Source organism: Falco peregrinus, chromosome 6 (genome assembly GCF_023634155.1).
Source record: "Falco peregrinus isolate bFalPer1 chromosome 6, bFalPer1.pri, whole genome shotgun sequence".
Lineage (NCBI taxonomy): Eukaryota > Metazoa > Chordata > Aves > Falconiformes > Falconidae > Falco > Falco peregrinus.
This window is the reverse complement of record NC_073726.1, coordinates 15,400,393-15,421,752: the sequence shown is the minus strand read 5'-3', so window position 1 is coordinate 15,421,752 and position 21,360 is coordinate 15,400,393. Positions and strand designations below refer to the sequence as shown.

The 21,360-nt window shown below is 37.1% G+C and overlaps 1 protein-coding gene across 1 annotated transcript in view; it reads right to left on the bottom strand.

Moving 5' to 3' along the window:
* The window catches only part of BMT2 (base methyltransferase of 25S rRNA 2 homolog), a 36,117-nt gene that overhangs the window by 6,473 nt on the left and 8,284 nt on the right, over window positions 1-21,360 (bottom strand). The window contains exons 2-4 of the mRNA XM_055808012.1: window positions 17,710-17,851; window positions 9,152-9,307; window positions 1,602-1,716 (exon numbers count right to left, since the gene is read on the bottom strand). Of these exons, the coding sequence (XP_055663987.1) occupies window positions 1,602-1,716; window positions 9,152-9,307; window positions 17,710-17,851 (413 nt within the window). The remainder of the gene's footprint in view (window positions 1-1,601; window positions 1,717-9,151; window positions 9,308-17,709; window positions 17,852-21,360) is intronic.

The following is a 21,360-nucleotide window of genomic DNA, read 5'->3' as shown; positions in this document are numbered from 1 at the left end:
TTACATCCACAGGAGTAACCTTTCTGGGACTCTTCCAAGAATGGTTTTGGTCACTGTACATCTACATTGATTTTCACGAGAATAATAGTAATACGAAAACAGCACAACCGACTAGATACCAAAATATTAACTATGCATACCCACAAATTAATGGTTGGGTTCAGCTCATGCACCTTCAGGTGCCTAGGCTCCCTTTATAGCCACTGGAGAGCTAATCAATACAGCCCATGGGGTCAGCACACAATTCACCTCAGCATGAAAGAGCAGACACTGAGGCTTCACTGACTATTTTTAATAGATCTCCACTGACTGTAGTAGGAGATCTGTGTATCTTACCTCAAAATTTACTTGCCATGTATTACTGTTTAAGTGCCATAGGCTGCCACTTCAGTGGCATGTGTCTCTGACATCCTGTATCATGCCAACAGCCCTATGCAGATGTCCTACAGGCTCATCAGTGGAAAAGTACTGGAGGGCAATCATGTTTGGGCAACTGGTGCCTATTCTTCAAATTAGGCAAGACTGAGTCCACTCAAAGTTTCTTTATGTTTTAGATGAAGCTAACATTGAATTGCCTTAAAAAGCAATTTATCAGACTCAGACTTTTTTTCCAAGAATCTCTTTCATTATCTCTAAGCGTATATGCAAAAATATAAATCAGATGTTAGTGGACTAAACCTGGTAACCACAACAAAATATCACACATTTAGCATGTAAACGACACTGCAGCAAGTAAGAGGACATTACTTTCAAGTTAACTGTATTGTACTCATACACTTTTCCAGTTCTAAAGAGGGTAACCTTAGGCCACTGATTTTAAGAGCCTTAAATCTTTAATTTTTAAAGCTTTAAAATCAGAGCCTGATTTTAAACTGGAAGTGGTCAAGATGCGTACAGTCAAAAGTTTTTCTGTCAGAAATGCATTCCTTTTTGTTTCTTTTCATTTTTATGCCACTTTGTCATTTTGCTTGGTTGATAAATGCTATCTGGACTGACAAAAGTTGGGTCAAGAGCAGAAGACAAAGAATATATGATTACAGCAGAATTAAAACATTTGAGACCCTTACTAACTCGAGAAAGTAAAGCAGTTTACCCCAAAAATGCTTATAAATTTGTCTTAAGTATTGTGGAAGTTCAGTAATAATTCTAGCAATTAACGAAAAGCCCCCTTACAGTGAACTCTGGTTACTAAAACTCCCCAGAAAAACTCACCAAGTACAGTCACTGATCATTTCCTTCTGTCAGCAAACGCAGCTTCTGAGAGGTTTATGCCTAAGCATAACCCTATGTAATCTGTACTTACGCCTTTAAGATGCAAGGACTCATCTGAAAAGATGGCTACTAAAATTTTCAAATTTTAAGATTCACAACAACATAAAAGGCATTAATTTAAAAAAATCAGTTTTTTTAAAACAGAACAATTACAGTTTAGAGCCTGTTGATGGGAAAGGATATAGTAGGAGGATCACAGTTCCTATTAAAGCACAGATATTTACAATACACACTTAAGTATTTAACATACTTTCTTTTTTACAGTCATTTTGAAGCATTCAAAAATATTAGAGAATCAAGTTTATATTAAATTCAGCAAAATTACATACCTCAACAGCTGGAACAATATCTATGCCAACTGTCAGAAATTCTTCAAATTTCAGAAATGGATTAAAGCAGCTACCAACATCAAGTAATCTGATCTTCCCCAATGAGTGGAGCAACCTAAGAAGCAGCAAGAATTCAGCTTTATCAAATGTTTTTGAAGGTATATTCTGAATTACAATTTCAGATAATGAATGCAAAAGAATTCTGATAGAACACCACAGTAGTGACTAACAAAAGTGAAGGCCTTACTTGAATTGCTGAGATACCTAAAGAACCAAGCTTCATCAGTAAAGCAGATGACCCTCAAGTGGAAGAGTTACGTTCAGAGCAGCTGTAATTCTATTAACTTGTACTTGTAGTAAGAATGGCAACTTGTGTGTCCACTAGACAGGCTTTCTCTGTTGCTTTATGTTTCCCACTTACCTATTTGTGGTATTTATCGATGGTGAAGACACACAAGTCCGAGTTAAAATTTCATAAGTTTAAAAAGAGAAACTGGCAACACTCTGTGACCTACCTTCTTGTCAGTCCCATTTAAATGGGCATCTGAAATCAACTGCCATAATTGGTTAATAAAGACAAGAACACATATAATGGCATTCCAAGGTAAACCACAAAAAATAATATAAAAATGAAAGCATTTAGTTATTCCCTGCAAAAAAATGTAAAATATTTTATTTGCTTTATGTTAGCTAATTTTTTTAAAAATGGATGACTGCTGGAAGCTCATTCCAGTTCTGTTTTCAACAGATGCTGTGAAAGAGATCAGTCCACACACAGCTACAAACTTAAATAAAATTGGCCACTCAAGTTGTAGGGAATTATTCTAAACATCTAAATGAACAAAGTATTCCCTCAAAACTACTTGGGGGGGGAGTCTATTGTATGCCATGCAGTCAGTTTTCTTTTGGAGTATCCAAAAGCTTTTTAATGAGAGATAGTCAAAGGTAGCCATCTGGTTTAGGAAAGAGTCCTTATCAGAGTACTTCTGAAGTACTGAAAAATGAAGATTTATCCCATAAGAATTCTGGAGAACATTTTAGCAAGCCAAAAATCTATCTCCTTATCTGTTACTGTGTGATGACCCTACTATTCAAGGTGAAGTTACAGATAAGAAGGACAGTGGCCTTAATGCTAAATACTTCCCTATGCAACCAAACAACAAAAAGTGAATGATTAAAAAAAAAAAAGGGTGGGTGTGTGTGTGTAGCAGAATTAACTTGAGAAATCATGACTTACGGCTTGGACTGATAGATATTGACAGACTGCTGAGGACACTTCAATGATTTAGATCCAGAATGCTGCAGAAATTCACATATACCCTTCCAAAACATCATGGAAAAGGAATCAATAAATAAATTAACCCTGCACTGAATAACTGGCCCATCATCTCCTCAACTAGATTCCAAAACTTCCTGAGGTAAAAAACAAAACAAAACGAGGAGTGGGAGATCAGAAAGGAAACAGCAGACTGAAGAAACAAAGAGAGGACATTCTTGTACTGTCTGGTTGAAGCTGCCATTGTAATATAGCAAAAAAGATGTTAGAGGCTGGCAGATGAGATTTGCCTTTTTTCTTGGGAAGCTCTGACATCATCTGTGACCAACTGCAAAAAAAAAAAAAAGCCCCTGAAATGCCTTTATAAAGATAATGTTTTCTCTATTATGAGAAAAGAAAAAAGATGCCTTGCAACTTTTAAGAATAGCAACTGCAGTCTTGCCTCTGAAAGCATTCTTATTTTCTAAAGAATAGTGTCCTTGACCGGTGCCTAAAGGAGCATTTGCAGTCTTCAAGTTTGTGGCCATAAGCATTTTTTTAATGACAAGAGGCAGTTACCAGTATAGATAACGTAGCATCAGATAAGATCAACGTACCTGTACAGAAGTACTGGCAGTCAGCTATCTTGTCAGCATTTAAAGGTTTTGCCTTGTCCTGGCATTTAGTTTGTCTAACTTGAAATGTTGTCTCTCATAATAATTAAATTTGAATGTTGCACTCTTATCACTAATATCAAGGACTCAGCTGCTGAATACATCCTACAATCAGAGACATTGTCTATTTTTTTTTATTTTCCTTGCAATCTGAATTTGGAAACCCCTGCTGTTTATTCTTTCTTTGCAATTCCAACAAACCAGTAAATCTGAGTTAAACACAGTTGTTTAAGTCCACTAGTATAGATTTTACATCTGCTTCTTCTTTAAAACACAACTTGATGAGTATATCCATGTAGAAAAAAAAAGAAAATCTAGGCAACAGTTTGAGCTCCTTCTATTGGATCATTTTTAGGGCTGCATCTAAAAATTTCCATCATGATTTGTAAGATCTTAGAATTCCCAAAATCCATTAATAGAGACAAACACAAACTCGCAGCTTTCACAGGAAGGTGAATAATAACTTTCCATCAAGCAAATGTTGCTTCTTGTTTCAAGTTCTGCAGCCAATTCCAATTGGCATCTCCAAAATATCACTTGTCGTGTTTCTGGGAATGATTCAGCCCTAGAGATGCAGATAACTGCAAACACTTTCAGAAACAGATCTGCAGGATCACTGGAGTCCAACAAAACCATGGTTCTATTCATAGCAACAACAAAGCAGGAAGGAATACCATGGAAAAAAAACCCCCATCTTTAAGCAGCAATAATGTGTTCCTCCTAAACTCTTAGTGATCTACCACAGAGAGGATACTGGAGAAGCAAGACAGTATTTCTTGTTGCGTTTGGCAGAATAATCACGCTAAGTTTAAGGATTTTGCTTCTACACAGAATAGAAGATACCCAGGGGATACTTCTGTCAAAACACCAGCATCACCAAGGCAAACGGTGCAACAATTACCTTTAAGTTAAAACCACACACATTACCAGGCTACCCTGTAAGTCAGTCAGTACCAAGTGAGGTTTCAGAATGAAGATGATAGCAACAGTTTTTTTCCAGCTTGGATGCCAATCACAATGTAATCTGTACAACAGGGATCCGAATACTACAGAGGGATCCTAGCAGCCATAAATCACAGACATAGGCTAAAGTATCATCTTTTTCCACATAAGGCCAGCATGTCTCCTTCAGACCAGCATGTCTCCTTGCCTAGCAAATGGAGACACCAATAGCAGATTTCTCATTCAAACACAAAAACGTATGTGCCTCTGTATGCCTGTGTTCTACTTAAATCGTAATAGCAAATAAATAGAAGACACATGGGACCACAGGAAAGACAAGAGGGAATGCGACTCTATAGTGCAGAGAAAACTTCCCATGTAGAAGAGTGACAGCCTCTAGAGATCTTAACACTTTCCATTTAAAGTGTTTGATGAAATACTTGTACAGATGAAAATTAAGCAACAGAACCCAGAGCCCTCTAACCTCCAGGAGAACCCGCTTCACCTACAGTAGACTGGAGGGGTGTGGGGGGAATCACTGATCTATTCTGACTTCCTCTCTTACAAAACCTGCATTCTTGACTGCAGCATTGTTTGACTGGGTGAAAGGGGATACTGCTTCAGACTACTACAGCATTAGGGCACACTTCTGGAAAGCTGTAACTCTGGATTCCAAGCTGAGCAGAAGACAGAAACTCTTTTCTACACTAATGGACAACAGATCCAAGACATCTGATACAGAGCAAACTCACTCCGATAGGTGTGCCACATCCAAGAAACCTTGTAGTCTATGTTCATGTAAATATACTTCGAAATCTTAAAAGTAGCAGAGATTCAGATGCTCATTTATGCCTTGACTTCCTGCTGTTGGTCAGGTTTTGCTGCCTTTTAGAACACAGGTGCAATGAATCACTTAGTAGCAATTCTCAGGCTGCCAGTTATCAGTAGGAACAGGATCCTAGTTACATGCTTGAAATCATTTTGAAGCTCTTCAGAAGCACTTAGATTTGGTCACTTGAACATTTACAGGGAACACAGATCACAGATTCGGATAGCCTCAACACCACTAGTTCAGATACTTACTTTTTCAGCACTGTAAATCTGAAGTCAGATTCCTCAGTGAGAATATAACTGTAATCTAGATGACGATCAGCAATCCAGTGACTTTGTTAGAAATTTAGTCTTTCTGAATTAATTGATAACCACCTTTCAACCATGTTTCATAATGATTTTCAGTTAAAGGCAGCATTAAATGCAAGAGATGTACTTTGCCACTGTAGGTAACTTGCAAGCACACCTGGAATCCCATTCTTTAATGCATTAGTGTATAGGCAGAAAACCAAAATGTGAATAGTTAAGAGAGCAGGAACTGGTAAAGAAGAGTACCATAACCTGGGAAATGAGTGCATTTTAAGTATATCCCACATTTGTTTTTCAAGAACGTTACTAAATGGACTGCAGTGCTTGATTTATCAGCCCCCTTAAAAACGCACCTATTATTCAACTAGGTGCTGTACAGGTAAGTGACATTTTTTCTTCAAAGTAGATAGAAATAGAGCAGTTACACGACCATAAGGAAAGTCACTTTATCTCTGAAATTCATCACTTCAAGCGCTGATCTCCTAGTTTACAGTTTTTAGTTACTCTAGTATTTATCAAGAATGAGAGGGGAAAAAAATTCAGAAGCCTTATGCTGCTGTCAGAAGAGCAGAACAAAGCTAGATATCTGGTTCTGAGTGGCAATATTGGTATGCCTCAAATCTTTTGTAACATCCATGCGTAAAGATATCTAATGGGAAGGTCTAGCTTGCTGAGATACGTATGAAAGAAGGAATGATAGGTTGTACCTTAAGAGACAGTCAAACCAGCAGCTGAGAAGAATCCATACCAAAAAGTTGTGATTTTTGCCATTAAGGATAAAAAGGAAGACTGCTTAATTTGATGGGAAAAAAAAGAAAACAATACTGAAAAAGAGAACAAAGAGGGGACTGATTTATTGAAGGGAGGAGCTGTTAAACAGCAGATAACAGCCACTTATCTTGCAAGACTGAGACACTTTGATGTCCAGCTTCACAACAGGTGCAGTTGTAAAGCTAGAACTCATTCTGGGATGGAAGTACTGTGGACAGTACATTACTTTTCATATAGATGAAAGTAAAAAAAAGCAAGACTGTTCATATTAGTTATTTCTGTGAAACTCCCCAATTTTAATCTGGCAAAGAGGTGAGCAACACGAGCAGCTGGAAATGAGTTCAAAGTAGTTGAGTGACTACCTTGAGATGCAGTAAACTTTGCACTTCTGGTTCTTATGATATTGCCTGCCATCGCCTGTAAGAGCTGGCTGAGTGCTTCTTACTTCTCTCTACATCTCCCAGAGTCCTTTTTACTACCTGTGGAACTTTTTATTCCTGAGCTAGCTTTGCTCCTTACCAGGCAAGGTACAGTCTACTATGGCTTGCCAGTAAAAGTAAACTCAGAAAGAGCTCTCACATGAGCAACCTGTTTTTAATACTACGGGAGAGGATTATTTATGGGAAGAACAAAATTATTGTGTTTACACTTCCCAGAGTACAACAAAATGTCACAGGCTTAGCCATACCTATAGACAACCTCACAACTCTTACTTGTAGTGTTACATGACCAGAACGGAGCAACAGTGCTTGCAACAAGTGTGTGCGCATAGGTTCCCCCATATCCCTCGTACCAAGACTTCACCAAGATTCAGACTTCACTAACTGACCAATGTAGACATGGTGGAAAAGCATTTCAGAAGCAAAGTATGCATTGTGTAATACACAATTCATTTTCATCTGATTAACTCTGTAGTTTCTTCTATAAAGCACATAGGAAGAAACTGAATTTTGATTTCTCTGGGCAGTAACTTAGAACAGCTGTCCCTTGTAGCTTTAAGTCTGTACAGCTACTAAAACCCTTACTATCAGTTGTTGCTTACTCAGGTAAATATTATGAATCTTGCCTTTGCCATGTGCGTCTTTACTGATTTTTTTTTTTAAGTCTTAGGGATGAAGAGAAAAAATCATCATTAACTATATTAAAAAATACTTTTAAAATTATTTTAAAATAATAAAACCTTCTCTACTAACTACTTTGTATACACACTAGTCAGAACAAAAGGTAAGGCTACAGACTACTGGTAACAAGAAGAAACTCGTGTGAAATTAGCTCCACAATGGCCATTATTATAAAGTATGAAGACAGAGCACATACAAAGAGATAACTAATGCTTTATCATAACAAGGCTCCCACTGGAAGACAAAGACAAGTAGTGTACGATCATCAAACCTATTGATTTAAACAAAGTACCACCAATAAACTGCTATTTATAGTAATGTTAAAATTATGTGTTAACAATTGCCAGCATTATTGGGATGTTATAAGGTATTAGTATCTCATCAGCCCTTTGTGCAAAAGTGCCTGGCAGTTTTTATTAAAAACAGGTGTTTGTTTGAGGCTGACTTAGCAAAATGAGCACTAAAAAGAGGAGCCTGGGGGAAGTCAGCTTATGAGAAGCCCCTGCCTTCATTTTGGAAACATCTGGTTTGTTTTGTCATAAGAGGACAACAAGGGACAAAATGTTTTCATTTTGCATGTAACTATTCACCTACATTGGCATTTGGGATCTTTATGCCTTTTACAAGTTTACAAACATGAGAAACCACAAAGATACCAGCTCATACGGATAGACATCTGCTAATAATATTACTAACATGCTCGTTCCTTTCCTAACTAAAACCATATCCAACTTAAGCACTGATCATAGAAGACATGCTACAATAATGAGAAAAATCTCTTCACAGAATGGAAAAAAATATTATTGCAGACAGTTGTAATAATTGGTCTATAAAGTATACGACGCAAGTCATAAGCGTAACATTCGATGATAATATGCTTAGACATTCATTATTCCATTATACTTGCAAAATATTGAATTCTTTCCATCGTGTATGGAATAGCCACAAACATGACCCATGTTATTTAGGAAAAATAGGAGGGTGGGACTGTAACTGAAATAAAGTTACTCTTGAATGCCAAAAATAAAATTCTTACTTGAGTGAAGGTCAAAAACAAAATTAAAACTGTTGTTAGGAAAATACCTCAAGGATACTACAACTTCTGCAGAGCCAGTCATCAGAAAGCTAGCACATTTAAAATTAAGGGTTATAATTCAAAATTGCTTTTGAAGTGTATAATTGGAATCAAGAGTTTCTCTGCAATTATTTATGAAGAGAAAGTTTTAAGTACTCCGATATTTACATTTCGCACTTAGTACTTACATAAGCAATTGACTTTTCAACAGTGCTGAACAGCCATTAGATTCTAACTTAATTAACATCTCCCTTATTTCACCTCAAGGTTTAATATAAATTGCATTGCACACCAATGACATACGAAAGTGAAATTGCTCTAACACTTAAATGAAGATGACTCAGTTGTCATTCTCAACCAGTTTTTTTTATGGCATCCATCAAAATATACTACAACGTAAGTATTTCTCAAAACATGTACGTATTCACATGAAAATACCCTTTCTTAACTATTAAAAATACATCAGATTGATCTAATATGGGGGAAAAAACGTCCAGGTAGAGTCTTACCAAAGCCGGGGGGGGGGGGGGGGGGGGGGGGGGGGGGGAGCTTGGAAAACAAGTAAGACTTACTCTTCTGTTATAGCTTCATGATTTGTCAAGCCAAAGTTTGGCAAAGGATCTTCAATCTTGGGAGCTGGAGTGGTGTTCGAAGCAAGAAGTGCTCTTTTTTCATCTTTTTCAAGTGCTTTTCTTTTCCCACCGTTCTGAAAATATTCTCGGCATACACTGAAAAAGACAAAAAGAAAAATTCCCCAGAAAAACAGAATGCTATTTGTGGTCATTACTATAGATAAGACACAAGACAGAGGTTTAAGAGATAGAAGTACTGTCAGCTTTTAGACATGTCCGGGTTTTACTGCAACTTTGGTAGATCAGCTTTAGGAAAGATGCAATACACCCAAAGAGACATGGGAAGTCACATGGTGTTTTATTCCCAAAAATTAGGCTGTAAGTCACAGTTGAGTAAACAGATTAAAAATAGTTTTATCTGGACAGATCTTTAAAGCAAAACTGCTGAAGTCTTGTCAGAACATCACCAGAGGGTACACTTCAGCTGTCACCTGAGCACCACTGTTCTTCACCAAGGTGAAAAGAATTATTAACTAGCTCCCCATAAATGCAAGGGCTTTTGAAACGCTCGTGTCTTAAAAGGCACATAATGTGGGGGAAAAGGAACATAATCCAGGCCTATGGGCTAAGTTACATATACCAGTTTTTAATTTTAATTGACTCTGCCTGGGGTGTTTTTAAGTAACTGATATCTGCAGTAGCTGTATTATTGTGGAAGACGTACTTTAGCTTCCCATTTTTTCCCCCCATACGTAATTATTTCGCTAATAGGAACCAGAACAAAACAATCTGATCATACTTCAACAGAAACGTTAACCAGTTTAAAGCAATGAATGTTATAAAAAAAGTTTAATTGCACCTGCATACTTCAACCAGTAGTTCAGCACTAGGGTATGAGAAGCAAACATTATGTTAGAAAATAACTGAATTCTGTCTACAAAATAGAACTAGAATTGGAAACAATTCATTGCTCAAATTAAAAAGCCTGACTCACCCTGTACAAAACAGTATTTTTAATTAGATGTGCCAGCCAAGTATTTGCATGGAACATTTCACAGAAATAGTACTTGTTTGAATGTTTTCGTAACAACCCATTTTTATGATGTTTTCTTGAAATTCACTCAATTTTCCTCTACCAAAGCTGCAGAGGTTTGAAGGAAACATTCCAGAAAACATAAATTCAAGCGTAGTTTAATAACACCTTATACAAAGCAGGGTCAAGATAACATAGTATTTCACATTACATATTCAGGAAAGGACATGTTGGTATAACACTGCATTTAAATCACAAATAGAGACAAGGATTTGGAATACACAGGCCTTACCTAAGTGTTGGTGCTATTATATGCACCAAATATATCCAGCCACTCCATCATATAAGATGTGAAGGAAAAGAGTCGTTACATTTGAGTTTCTTGAGTATGTAAAGGGAAACATACACAATCAAACAGAAATTGCTTTACTCCAAGATGGTAGAAAATGATCACCTTGAATCAGTAAACATATAATTACAGTAGCACATTATGTCCAGGTTTCTAATTCTTGCCATAAGGGGGGTAAAAAAAAAAAGTTAGCCTGGACACATTCCTGTGCTGACATGCTTATAGGACCTCAAGATCAAAACTGACCTGTCTAAAACTCAAAGCACAAGCAAGTTTTACTTGCTTAAGTAGGCCCTAGGCATTATTGCACTAAATATAAAAAGTCTAAAACGCTGACAGTAACCTTAGAGCAGAAAACACAGCTATGTAAGAAATAAACTCAGTAAACATTGTATTTACAATCAACAAGTTTATTGTTGCAATTCATCAGCAACCAAAGCTATTTTCAGACCAAAGAGAAGTGAGGTGTAATAAAGAAATAAAATCCACATCTTAACAGTATGGGGCAACATCGCATGTAGAAGCATGAACAGCAGTCGAGGCTGCAATACTCTCAGATATATAGACTGTGAAACCATACCAACTCCATTCATTAGAGACTGTATGTATGGAAAACCAACAATTCTAAAATTAAGAAAGTTAAAGCAGAAGTAGCTAGTCATTTAGCTTAGCAGGGATGAGATTTAACACATCAGGAAGCCAAGGAAAAACCTAGAAAACACACTTGAATTATTGCTGGTATGCTAATAGAAGTCTATTTTCACTGTATTGTGTTATTTGTTCATAAGCATATGACCAATGTAAAACTATTTAGTTCTGTGTCATTTAGTCAAAGAAATGAAACAAAACAAACCCCTTTTTCCTCACAATTTATCAGTCACCTTGCTACTTTGTTAGCATCTTGCAGTCTTTACATTTTTATTTTAAGTCTTTTTTTCCTCATTACATGTCTTAAAAAAATCCAGAATCAGATGCTGACATTTAAGTTGCAACATATTAAAAAGTTCACAACCTCAGGAGAATGTATTGCTTTTTCCCCTTGACTACAAATGTTACCAACCTTTTAACTCCCTAGAAGCGAGTGTTGCCCCGCTTGACACTTGATGAGCTGTTGCACTGGAGAACTACCTACTCCGAGTGTAGTGTAAGCTCCTCTCATCACGGAGAAGCCATTTCTTCCTCACTGGTACTGGTGCAAATAAGTGTTTTTTCCATCCTTCTACCCCTTTCTGTCATGTCATCTGAGCTCTCATAATTCTATATTCTTCTTAACTGATCTTCCTTGTCTGCACATAAGACTTTATCAGTCAGCCATGAGAGGAAGCATCTTCTTTTCTACTCCTGGGTAGACAGAGGGGCCAGAGCCACACAGACTGCAAGCTGGGTGAAATTCTTCACATTCAGATCCCAGTCTGTATACCCATGCAGTACCACAAGGAATAAAAAGAAAAAAAAAAAACAAAAACAAAAAAGCCCCCGACCAAATCCACCCATCCAAACAAAAAAACACCAATCAAAAAACCCCAGGCAACACTACACTTCATAACCACTGAGGGTTATCGCCATTTTACACCTTTCTGAAATCACAGTGATTCTGGCAGGACTACTGCATGTTGCCCTTTTGGCTCCTGAGGCCTCAGAGGAGCTGTGCACGTACTCCGCTCATTGAAGCAGACCTCACACCTACTGTGGAGTAACAGGGAGCATGTGAGCAGTCACTGCACAACAGGTAACCAGAGGTAATGCACTCTGTAGCTTACTTCACGGTAACTTGTTGATGTAGCCATATGTTTAACTTCACGGCCATTACAAGCTCTCATTGATCACACTGTGGTTTTGAGTATGCTGTTATGTAAGACTCTACATTTAACAACTGTCCAAATTAATGAACAGAGCATCTCAATTACCTACAAAGAAAAAAAATTAAGGGATCTGTTTTATAATTTCGAGAGCTGACATGGCTCCATTTTTAACTGACATTCAAGCGTTCAGTCTTTGATGATACAATATTAGCTCTACAATTAATATACTTGTTTGTGAAGAATTACGCAATGTAAATGCTAACTGAACTAACACTTACTACAGTTTACTCAAACTGCAAAATAAACACTTCAGGTCTAAATTGTTCAAGTTTGCTGGCAGAGGAATGGGTGAAGTATAAGTTCATGTCTTCGCTTTAAAAATAGAATAAATAGTAACAAAATCATTGAGGTATTTCCTCAGTGCAACTTATTTTCTATTCTTCCTTAAATGTTAAACAACCTTTTTAAGTTCAAGTTGACCCCATTCTCCACCATTTGGGCTGGACACATATAGGGAGTTTCAGTAAAAGCCAATATGAATACATATTAATTTATTAATACTCTCCAGAAATTAAAGAGAAGCTTTGTTTTCAAATACAGTGACCAAAACCAAGGGATTCAATAGGTTATATAATAATAAAAAGAAAAAACTATTGAGGGGAGCATTGCCAAAGAAACACAATATGAAATGTAAAACCCATGAAAGAATCAGTAGTTTGTTCTTGTTGAGTAATAACGAACAACTACGTGAAAGCTGGCATGGTCAGCTTTTATCATAGCAAAAAGCAGTTTCTGATGGCTGTCATCAGTTCTTGAGGGTTTCAAGCAGCCAATTTTACAAGCTAAGAACTGACACAGACCATTTTTTTCCCCTTCTGCTTTATAACAAGGAAAAGGTGATCTTAACATACGTTCCTTATAATGTTCACTAACCAAAACCTAATATTGAAGATGAAGTTTGGGAGAGTACAGAGAAATAACATACTTCCCTTTAGAGCTGAAAGTCTGGACTTCTTGTCATGGTTTGTCTGCAAAACATTTCTCCCTTTCTCCCACACACTGAGGAATATGTTTATTAATGTTGACTGACAGAGCTGCTGGCCTGAAAAAGAGCGTAAACTCTTCTATAGGTTTAACCTACCCACCCCCTAACCTCTAAAGAAAAATCAAAGAAGGGAGAATTCTCAATTGCCCTTACACACATTAATCATACCTAGAAGAGCAGAAAAGTTTCCTCTGGACTGGGAAGAATTTTGTGATTCTCATGCGCACCCAGCTTTGGGTTATGGAAATCCTGTATTCAGCATAGGTGATGGCACTAGGTTTCTCAATTTAAAGCATTATAATTTTTTATCATCACATTTTGTTATACTTCAAGTTGAGAAACTTGTATACAATACATTTTTCATTTTATTTTTCATATTTGGTCTCAGTTCTAGGGTTTTGACACATTTTCCTTTTTGAACATCCATTCAGTCTTCCAAACCCAAACAGGATCAACTTTCCGGTTCTAGCAGAGACCTTTTATTCTCAAAGATCCTTGAAGAGATTACTTAGCCTTCTCGACTTTTAACTAGACAGTTCCAGTTTCTAAAACAAAATAAAAAAGTCTCCAAGGCTTTTTCAGAAAAAAAAGATTTTTGATCATTTCTTTGTCTTTCTTGGGGTTGAGCTGTTATTTGTTATTTTTTAAATGCAGTGGCCAAGGTGATGTTTTGGCTAAGAGCAATATTAGAAGTCAGAGGACTACTTTGCGCATCTTGTGGACAATCTCATTAACACACTCCAGTATAATATTTGCCTTTATTGGAAAAGCATCCCATGACTGTTTCATTTTCAGCTTGTGGCCTGCTACAGAATCCAAATGGTTTTCTAAAAGACTGACACAACCAATTACTCCCTGGTCTGTATTTGTATAGTTGACAACACTGTTAATTTTAATCCTGCTCTCAGAGTAACAGTTCTTTGCTGTTTGGTCTCATTTGTAAATTTAATAAACAGACATTATTCTAGCAGATTGCTAATGAAAATATTGATTAGTAATGGATGCAGGGACAAACACTGACAGAGTCCTCAGTAAATCACATTTTTAAGACAAGCTTCTAACATCTATTCTCTGCAAGTTTTTCCAAAGAGTTCTGTACTCACCTGATATTAGCTTCATCAAGACTACATTTCTTCAGTTTGCTCATGAAACAGTCAAAAAACTTTTGAAAAAAGGCAGGTCTAGATAGTGTTTTGTCATGATAGTTAGAAGTACAGACCTTTTTTTTTTATTATAAAAAAAATAGCCAGGTCAACACAAGTCTTAACACTGCAAAAGCAACAGAAAGAAGCAAACCTGCTGGTCTAGCTTATTTTGTTCTAACTAGAACCAGAACAGGCTGGCATTCATTGTCCATACAAAAGGTTCACCAGCCTACCTATGCCAGCAAAAATTAAGAGTTAGGACAATTATTCAGGGTAAACCAACTTTAAACCAAAATAGGATAAGACAAAGTTTTGTGTTGTAATACGAATGAAAGAAACCCAGAAACATTAATTTCCAAATACCATTTGTTACTCTGTATTCAGTTTTCTAAAGATATAAAAAGAAAGCAAGGGTAAAGACAGTTGAGTGTTATCCAGGCTTTTTACACAACTACTCAGGGGATCATTGACCTGCATCTGGAAGGGGGTAACATTTTAATCCCTCTTCCCCCTGCCCCTCTCCCCAGTTAACAGTTGTATAATGTCACCCTGAAACAACAAATAAAACTGGCCCTATACAGTGCAGCGTATGGTCATCAGCACAGTCTATGATGCACTGCCTTCCATCTTACAGAGTTTCTAAGGTCTGGATATGTGCTTGTTTAATTCAACAACTAACAAAAGTAAAATAAAAAGTTTTATGACACCTGGTTTAAGAATTAATGTCAGAACAAGCATTTTTTCAGTGTCTTCAATTAAATAGCTAGGCTGAATTTTGAAAGGAGAACCCTACTGTATTCTCTGATTTACTTTATCAGGTGCTGGTTTGTAAGAGAATACAAAGAAAATGAAAGGAAAAAAAAGTGTTTTTTTTAACTAGCGGAAACAACACTTCTCAGATTCAGACCTCTGAAAAGTTCTTTCTTCAGTTTAAAACAAAAAAAGCTTAGACTATCCTTTCTTCAGCAGGCATACACCAGTGGTTCCAAAGTATTTTCAGCATTCCACCCCCAAATTAAATTTCATCTAATACACATCAACTACCTTCCTGCTGTCATGGTGACAGCACTGAGCAAAAACTTTCACTGAAGTCTCATGCAAGTTCTCTTCCGTGCAATTACACACCCAAACACAAGGAGGAGTAAAATCCGTGGGACCTGCCATCTGTATGGCATAATTCTTGGCCCTTTGAGAAGGAACAAAAAAACCCCTGTGCAACACAATGTCAATCTGATGTGTTCTGGCATCTAGCCATCCAGGCTTTGGTTTAATCAGAGACAAACAGAAGTGAAGAGTACCCCTCTTTTTCTACAAATGTAAAACTCCTGACCCCTTGACTTTGCAAATTGAGAAGGTATGTGTGCTTTAACTGAAGTTTTATACTGATTCTTTTCTTAATATGAGTTCATGCTGCAAGGTCCAAACTGGACACTTGCTTAAGTGTTTACTTTGTAAATCTTGTAGGAACTAGAAACAGAAACCAAGTGCAACAGAGCCAAAAACCTTCAATACAGAGGCCATGAACTGTTCCTCCCCTGTCCACAGGGAACGTTTCCCAGCCCTACAGGGTAACAGACAAGCTTGCCACAAGCTCAGGATACTGTTTAATTGAAACTAAAGTAAGTGCACACAGCTCTATTGAAAAACTTTTCACATATTAGTTGACAATCAAATTGTAAGAAAATATCAAGCAATATTCCATGGGAATCTGCCCTGGGTCCTGTATAATTAGTTTTTGCACAGATAACCTGAACATTGGAACAGTCAGTACTCCTCTTAACTGATCTGCAAACAATGCCAAGCTGAGGCGGGGGGGGGAAAAGATGCTGCAAGTCACAGTATTAGTATTCAGTATGATTCAAGAGAGTGTAATTTAGTGAAGAGAAATATAAATATCAGCATTTCCACAGAAGTAATGAATAGCACAAATACAAGAAAACAACTAGCAACTAAGCAAGCCTGTAAAAAAGAAACAGGCAGTTGGGATCACAAGTGAACATAATCAATGCCAAAACCAAACATAAAAGCCAAAAAACCCACAGAAAACCCACCAAACAAGGTCAACAGCATAAACAAGAGTTTACTACAACCTCAATAATATTTATTTATCCCTGACAAGGCCATTAGAACACTATCCATTTCGGGGCATAGTTCTTTACAACAGATTAACCTCTCTTGCAACTGGAATAAGGATACACAAAACTTGTCCAGAAAAGGATATGCAAAAAAACCCCATAGTTAAGTTTAAGTTAAAGGGTAAAATATTGATATGTAAAGGAATGGTTTTCAAATATTTAGAAGTCTATGGTAGGGAAAAAGGAAACTAGCTTGTTATTACTTGCTGCATTTCCAGAAGCCACAGAACAGGTTGAGTTGCCACCAAGATGTATTCTAGATGAATTGTTTCACAGTCATTCCTCCTACTTTTTTTTTTTTTGTTTTATGGGCTCAAAGGACCCATATAATGAATTTAAATTTAACGATACCATATCTGCTGTTCTTTAATGCCTTTTGCTCTGCACTTTGCAACACTCACTTGCAGAACCTACAGACTGGCACAGAAGATTATTTTCACTTGTATAAAGTCATTCCCAAAGACAGAACCATTGATAAATTCTCTTCCCAGTTAGATTTCAACAATATTTTGTTTTATTCTGCCATACAAATTCCATGGTATGCCTTGGATGCTGACTGCATGCAGGAATCCTAAGTGACCAACATTTCTCCTTTTAGGAATTTGTTTTCCAAGTATTGAAATATTTTAGCTGAACTCACTTAATGACTTTACAAATAGGAAAACCCAACAAAAATTAGATGTTTATGACATATAGGAATTTAAAAGTTTAAAATCCACTTAAAACGAGTTTCACAGAGGTTAAAGTCTGCTGCAAGAGATTGAGACTCGAAAATTAAGCACCAGAGATTGGCATTTAGGAATCAAACACTATTGGACACACAAACCAAACCAAAGCCCTGAAAAATTACACTTCATAAGCTATTTCCTTAGTAAGCTGGAACAGTAAGAAGGCGTTTGTTTTAGAAAGTAATAAATCATTAACATCTTATAAACAAATATAACAACATGTTAAAAACCAGCAAAAAAGCAAAAAAAATGTTTAAGCCTGTATTAAATTATTGCAAGTAGAAGTGTATAATTGTGTCTTTCAAATACATTAAGACTTACCTGCAACACCATTCAATTCGGCCTTCCCCTTCACAAGTTTTTGCCCAGTGATTATCTGCAAGGTTTTTCATTGCCACAGCATATTCACACAGAGTTTCTTCATCCTCACAGTGCTCACGCCAGATCTTATCAAAGTCCCCCACTAAACAAAACAACACAACAACAAAAACATGTGCACATTAGATACAAAGCAGTTTATTATCTCCATGGCAAAATCCCCATCTTCCAGTTAAAAGATGTTACATAATGCCCCAAGATATTACTTCACCTGCATGCAACAAAAACAAGGTCCCCTTTCTCTAGTTAAACACACACACAAAAAAATAATCCAGGGTTTGAAGGAAGGGACTATCAAGTACTTGAGAAGCTAGTAGTATTCTCAGTATACTGATTTTGTTCAGTTTGCTCTGTGAAATTCAAGTCCCCAGGAAGTTTCACTTTCAGGTTTCTGTGCATAAGCATTAATGTGACAAACATTTTAGAGATGGAAGACTGAAAGATTTTCTAGAACATTCATGCTCATGGCAAATACTGTGGATGATATTACATGTAACAATACCAAAAAAAGTTTAACCCAGAATACAGATTTCTATGGATACATTGGAAAAGGAATTGAAGCCTTCATTGATGTCTGCCTAATCTAGCCAGTCCCAATGAATTTGCTTCTAGGGGACAGTATGGAACAATCAAACTATGGTCAGGAAATCACAGGTAAACTTGCCTGCTGATCCCTAGGGACAAATTTATTTCCATGCGCATCACCTTGCTGAAAAGAAGTCTTGCAGATTAAGTTTGTCACTTCGAAGTCATTAAACGTGATTTCCCTCTCTTTTGCTGCTAAGTATCCACTTCTGCTAGTTTGCTTTACATAATGTACTGCTAAACAAAAACAAGGTAAATGCTAGTCTGGCTAGCCACAAGTCTTACTGCGGTTTCTATAGCACGCAACCCCCTGGTATACCTTACTTAAAGGATATTTCTGCCTTAAAGAAAAACTCTAGTACAATCTTCACTAATTCCTTCTGTTTCTTAGTCACAAACGTGAGTACGCATCTTTTATATATATAAATCTGTAGAATAAAAATTATCTACTGATTTTGCACCTACAAGCTGACACAGCTAAAAACAAGTTTTCAAGAGCAGAGTTACACTTCAAGGTTTCACATGGTTCCAGACCAGGTTTTGTAGCAACTTCATATTAAAAATATTTTAAAAGTATCAAGCATAAGCTAACTATTAATGTCTGCTAAAGCCTGCAAGTAGCTTACCATATGACCTGTCCTTCTCATATCAGTAAGAGATTTCTGTTCCTAACCCACTTATGGCAATTTCTTCGATGTGCTTTGTTTTAACTAGCAGTAAATAACAGATTTCTTCCAGTAGCAATCTCTTTTTTGCCCTCATGCAAAGTAGTAACAAGGTCTTACCTCACCTGTCCTCCACTTAAGAGCAAGACTGGGTATGACAGACAAGTATAGACAGCTGCATACTTAGAAAATTTAAACCAACCATCCAGGTTACTCCCTGTTCAAGTTTGGGTTAGGGAAGTCACTGCAATTTTCTCTTCTAAAATAATCATCTAGCACACTTGTACAATCATCAAAATGAGTCATGTTTAAAATTAGGTGTTTATACTCCCTTGTGTGAGATGGAAGGTGAGATGGAAGGGAGTGGCCATGATTTAGTTTTAACAAAATAGGAAGGCTAAGCAAGAAATCACATTCTACTTGCTACTCAACTAGCACATACAAGAAAGTTCTTAGGCTGGACAAAAGAACGTAGCAATATTTGAGAGATAGCCCTCATTATTTCCCAAATGATCCAAGTTCAAGGAGATATGCTTAAAAGAAAAGGTGGTCATGGTCACCAACTGACCACCCAAGACACAGGCAGGCCCTCACAGGGGTTACTACCAAAACCTGTGGGTCACTTTTCAAGAGCTTTCAGGAAAGCTTTGTGTAAAAACAATCATGCAGGACAGAACATACTCTACTGGCAAAAAAAGAGCAAGAAATGGTATAGACAGTGGCCTACCAGCAAAGGGGGCAAAACAAGCATAACTCCTATGAATCTTTATTTCTTGTGTCAGTGCAGTGCAGAACTTATACAGCACCAAGCCAGAAAGCACTAGCCAAGTTCAAAGTGTATTTCCAATGGCCAGTTATGGTGCAATTTAGATAAAGTTTCATTTTCTGACACAATACTCTGAATGTTAATGCATGTTCCAGACAACTGCAAAATACCTGAATGACATGTAGCTGCTAAAGTTTTGTTTCAAGAATACACTACTAATTAGAAAAAAGTAAACAAGTGAACACTTCCTGAGGGAAAACATCACAAATACAACATCCCACATTTAATATTGTTCTTTTAGTCCACTACTTTATTTGGTCTATTCTTAAGCAATGATACTATTTCCAAACACCACTTCTTAAAAATTAAGAAATAGATGGGTAAGAAGAACTATGCAAAGACCAGACATTCTTATCTTAACTAGCCTCCACTAGTAACTTACTACTTTTTTATAGCAAAGTAATGATGCCTCCTAACACCAAATACTGCTTATAGCAACTCTTACTATTTCCTTCCGAACAAGGTAGTTTGCACCTCTCTCTGAAAGTCAGGTGAGGGTCAAAAGAGTCCACAGATAAGGGATCTTGAATTTAGATATACAGCAACAGACCTAGAGGTGACTACTAGCACTCTGAGACATGAACTTTGGGTTACTACAGAGCTGCCTATGACAGCAACAGCTTCTTGGCACTCAGCTAGTAGGAAAATAAAACTGAATGATAAGGACTATTAGGAGAGATAGTCAGAACAAAAGTGAAAAATTCATCACAAAGTAATTCTGTCACACTTCCTATATCAAGTCTGGGTGAACTTCCAGTTTGTTTTCATCTACCAATACAGAACGTCTAGAGATACAGAAAATGGCAACATGGGGCAGATACAGTACAGCTTCTGTATGAGGAACACCTAAATAGAGGTAAGGAAAAGGCAAAAGCAGGAGGGGACAGAACTCCGCAAGATCAGAAGTGACAGAGGGAAGGTAAGTATGGAACAACTTCTGGTTGTTCTGGGAGTAGGAGACATTCAGGAAAAACATAAAAAAAAAAAAAAGACAGCTTCAAAGCAAAAAAAAAGTTACTTCTGGACAAAACGTATAATTACACTTAAAGTTCATGTAGTGGAGCAAGCTAAGAGAAGAAAGTCTGGGACAAAGTCCATATTCAATGATGCAGTTTTTAACACAGGAGGTCCTAGACTATGAAATCGCCGAAAGACAGAGTGAAGCAAGTCTAAAGTGATGCTCCAGCAGCATTTCTCATATATTCTTGTTTAAGCATCTGCTGTTGACCCACTGTCAATACTGGGCTTGATATGATGCCTGTTTGCCTGTCCTTTCATTAATGTAAGCTCCAGAACAATTGCAGACAGGGTCATCTTAACACACTGTCACAAATGCACGGGGACTTTCAAAGAAGGGTCTGAGGTCCAGTTTTCCTTGAGCAACTACCATGGTAGTGTGTTGCTTTGGGTTCCCCTCCCCATTCTTCTCCAGGGTGAGCTTTGAGAAGACACAGACAAGTGCATTAGATTTACAGGAACTTTAATTCCATAATCATGCTCCAAAACAGAGTTGAAAAT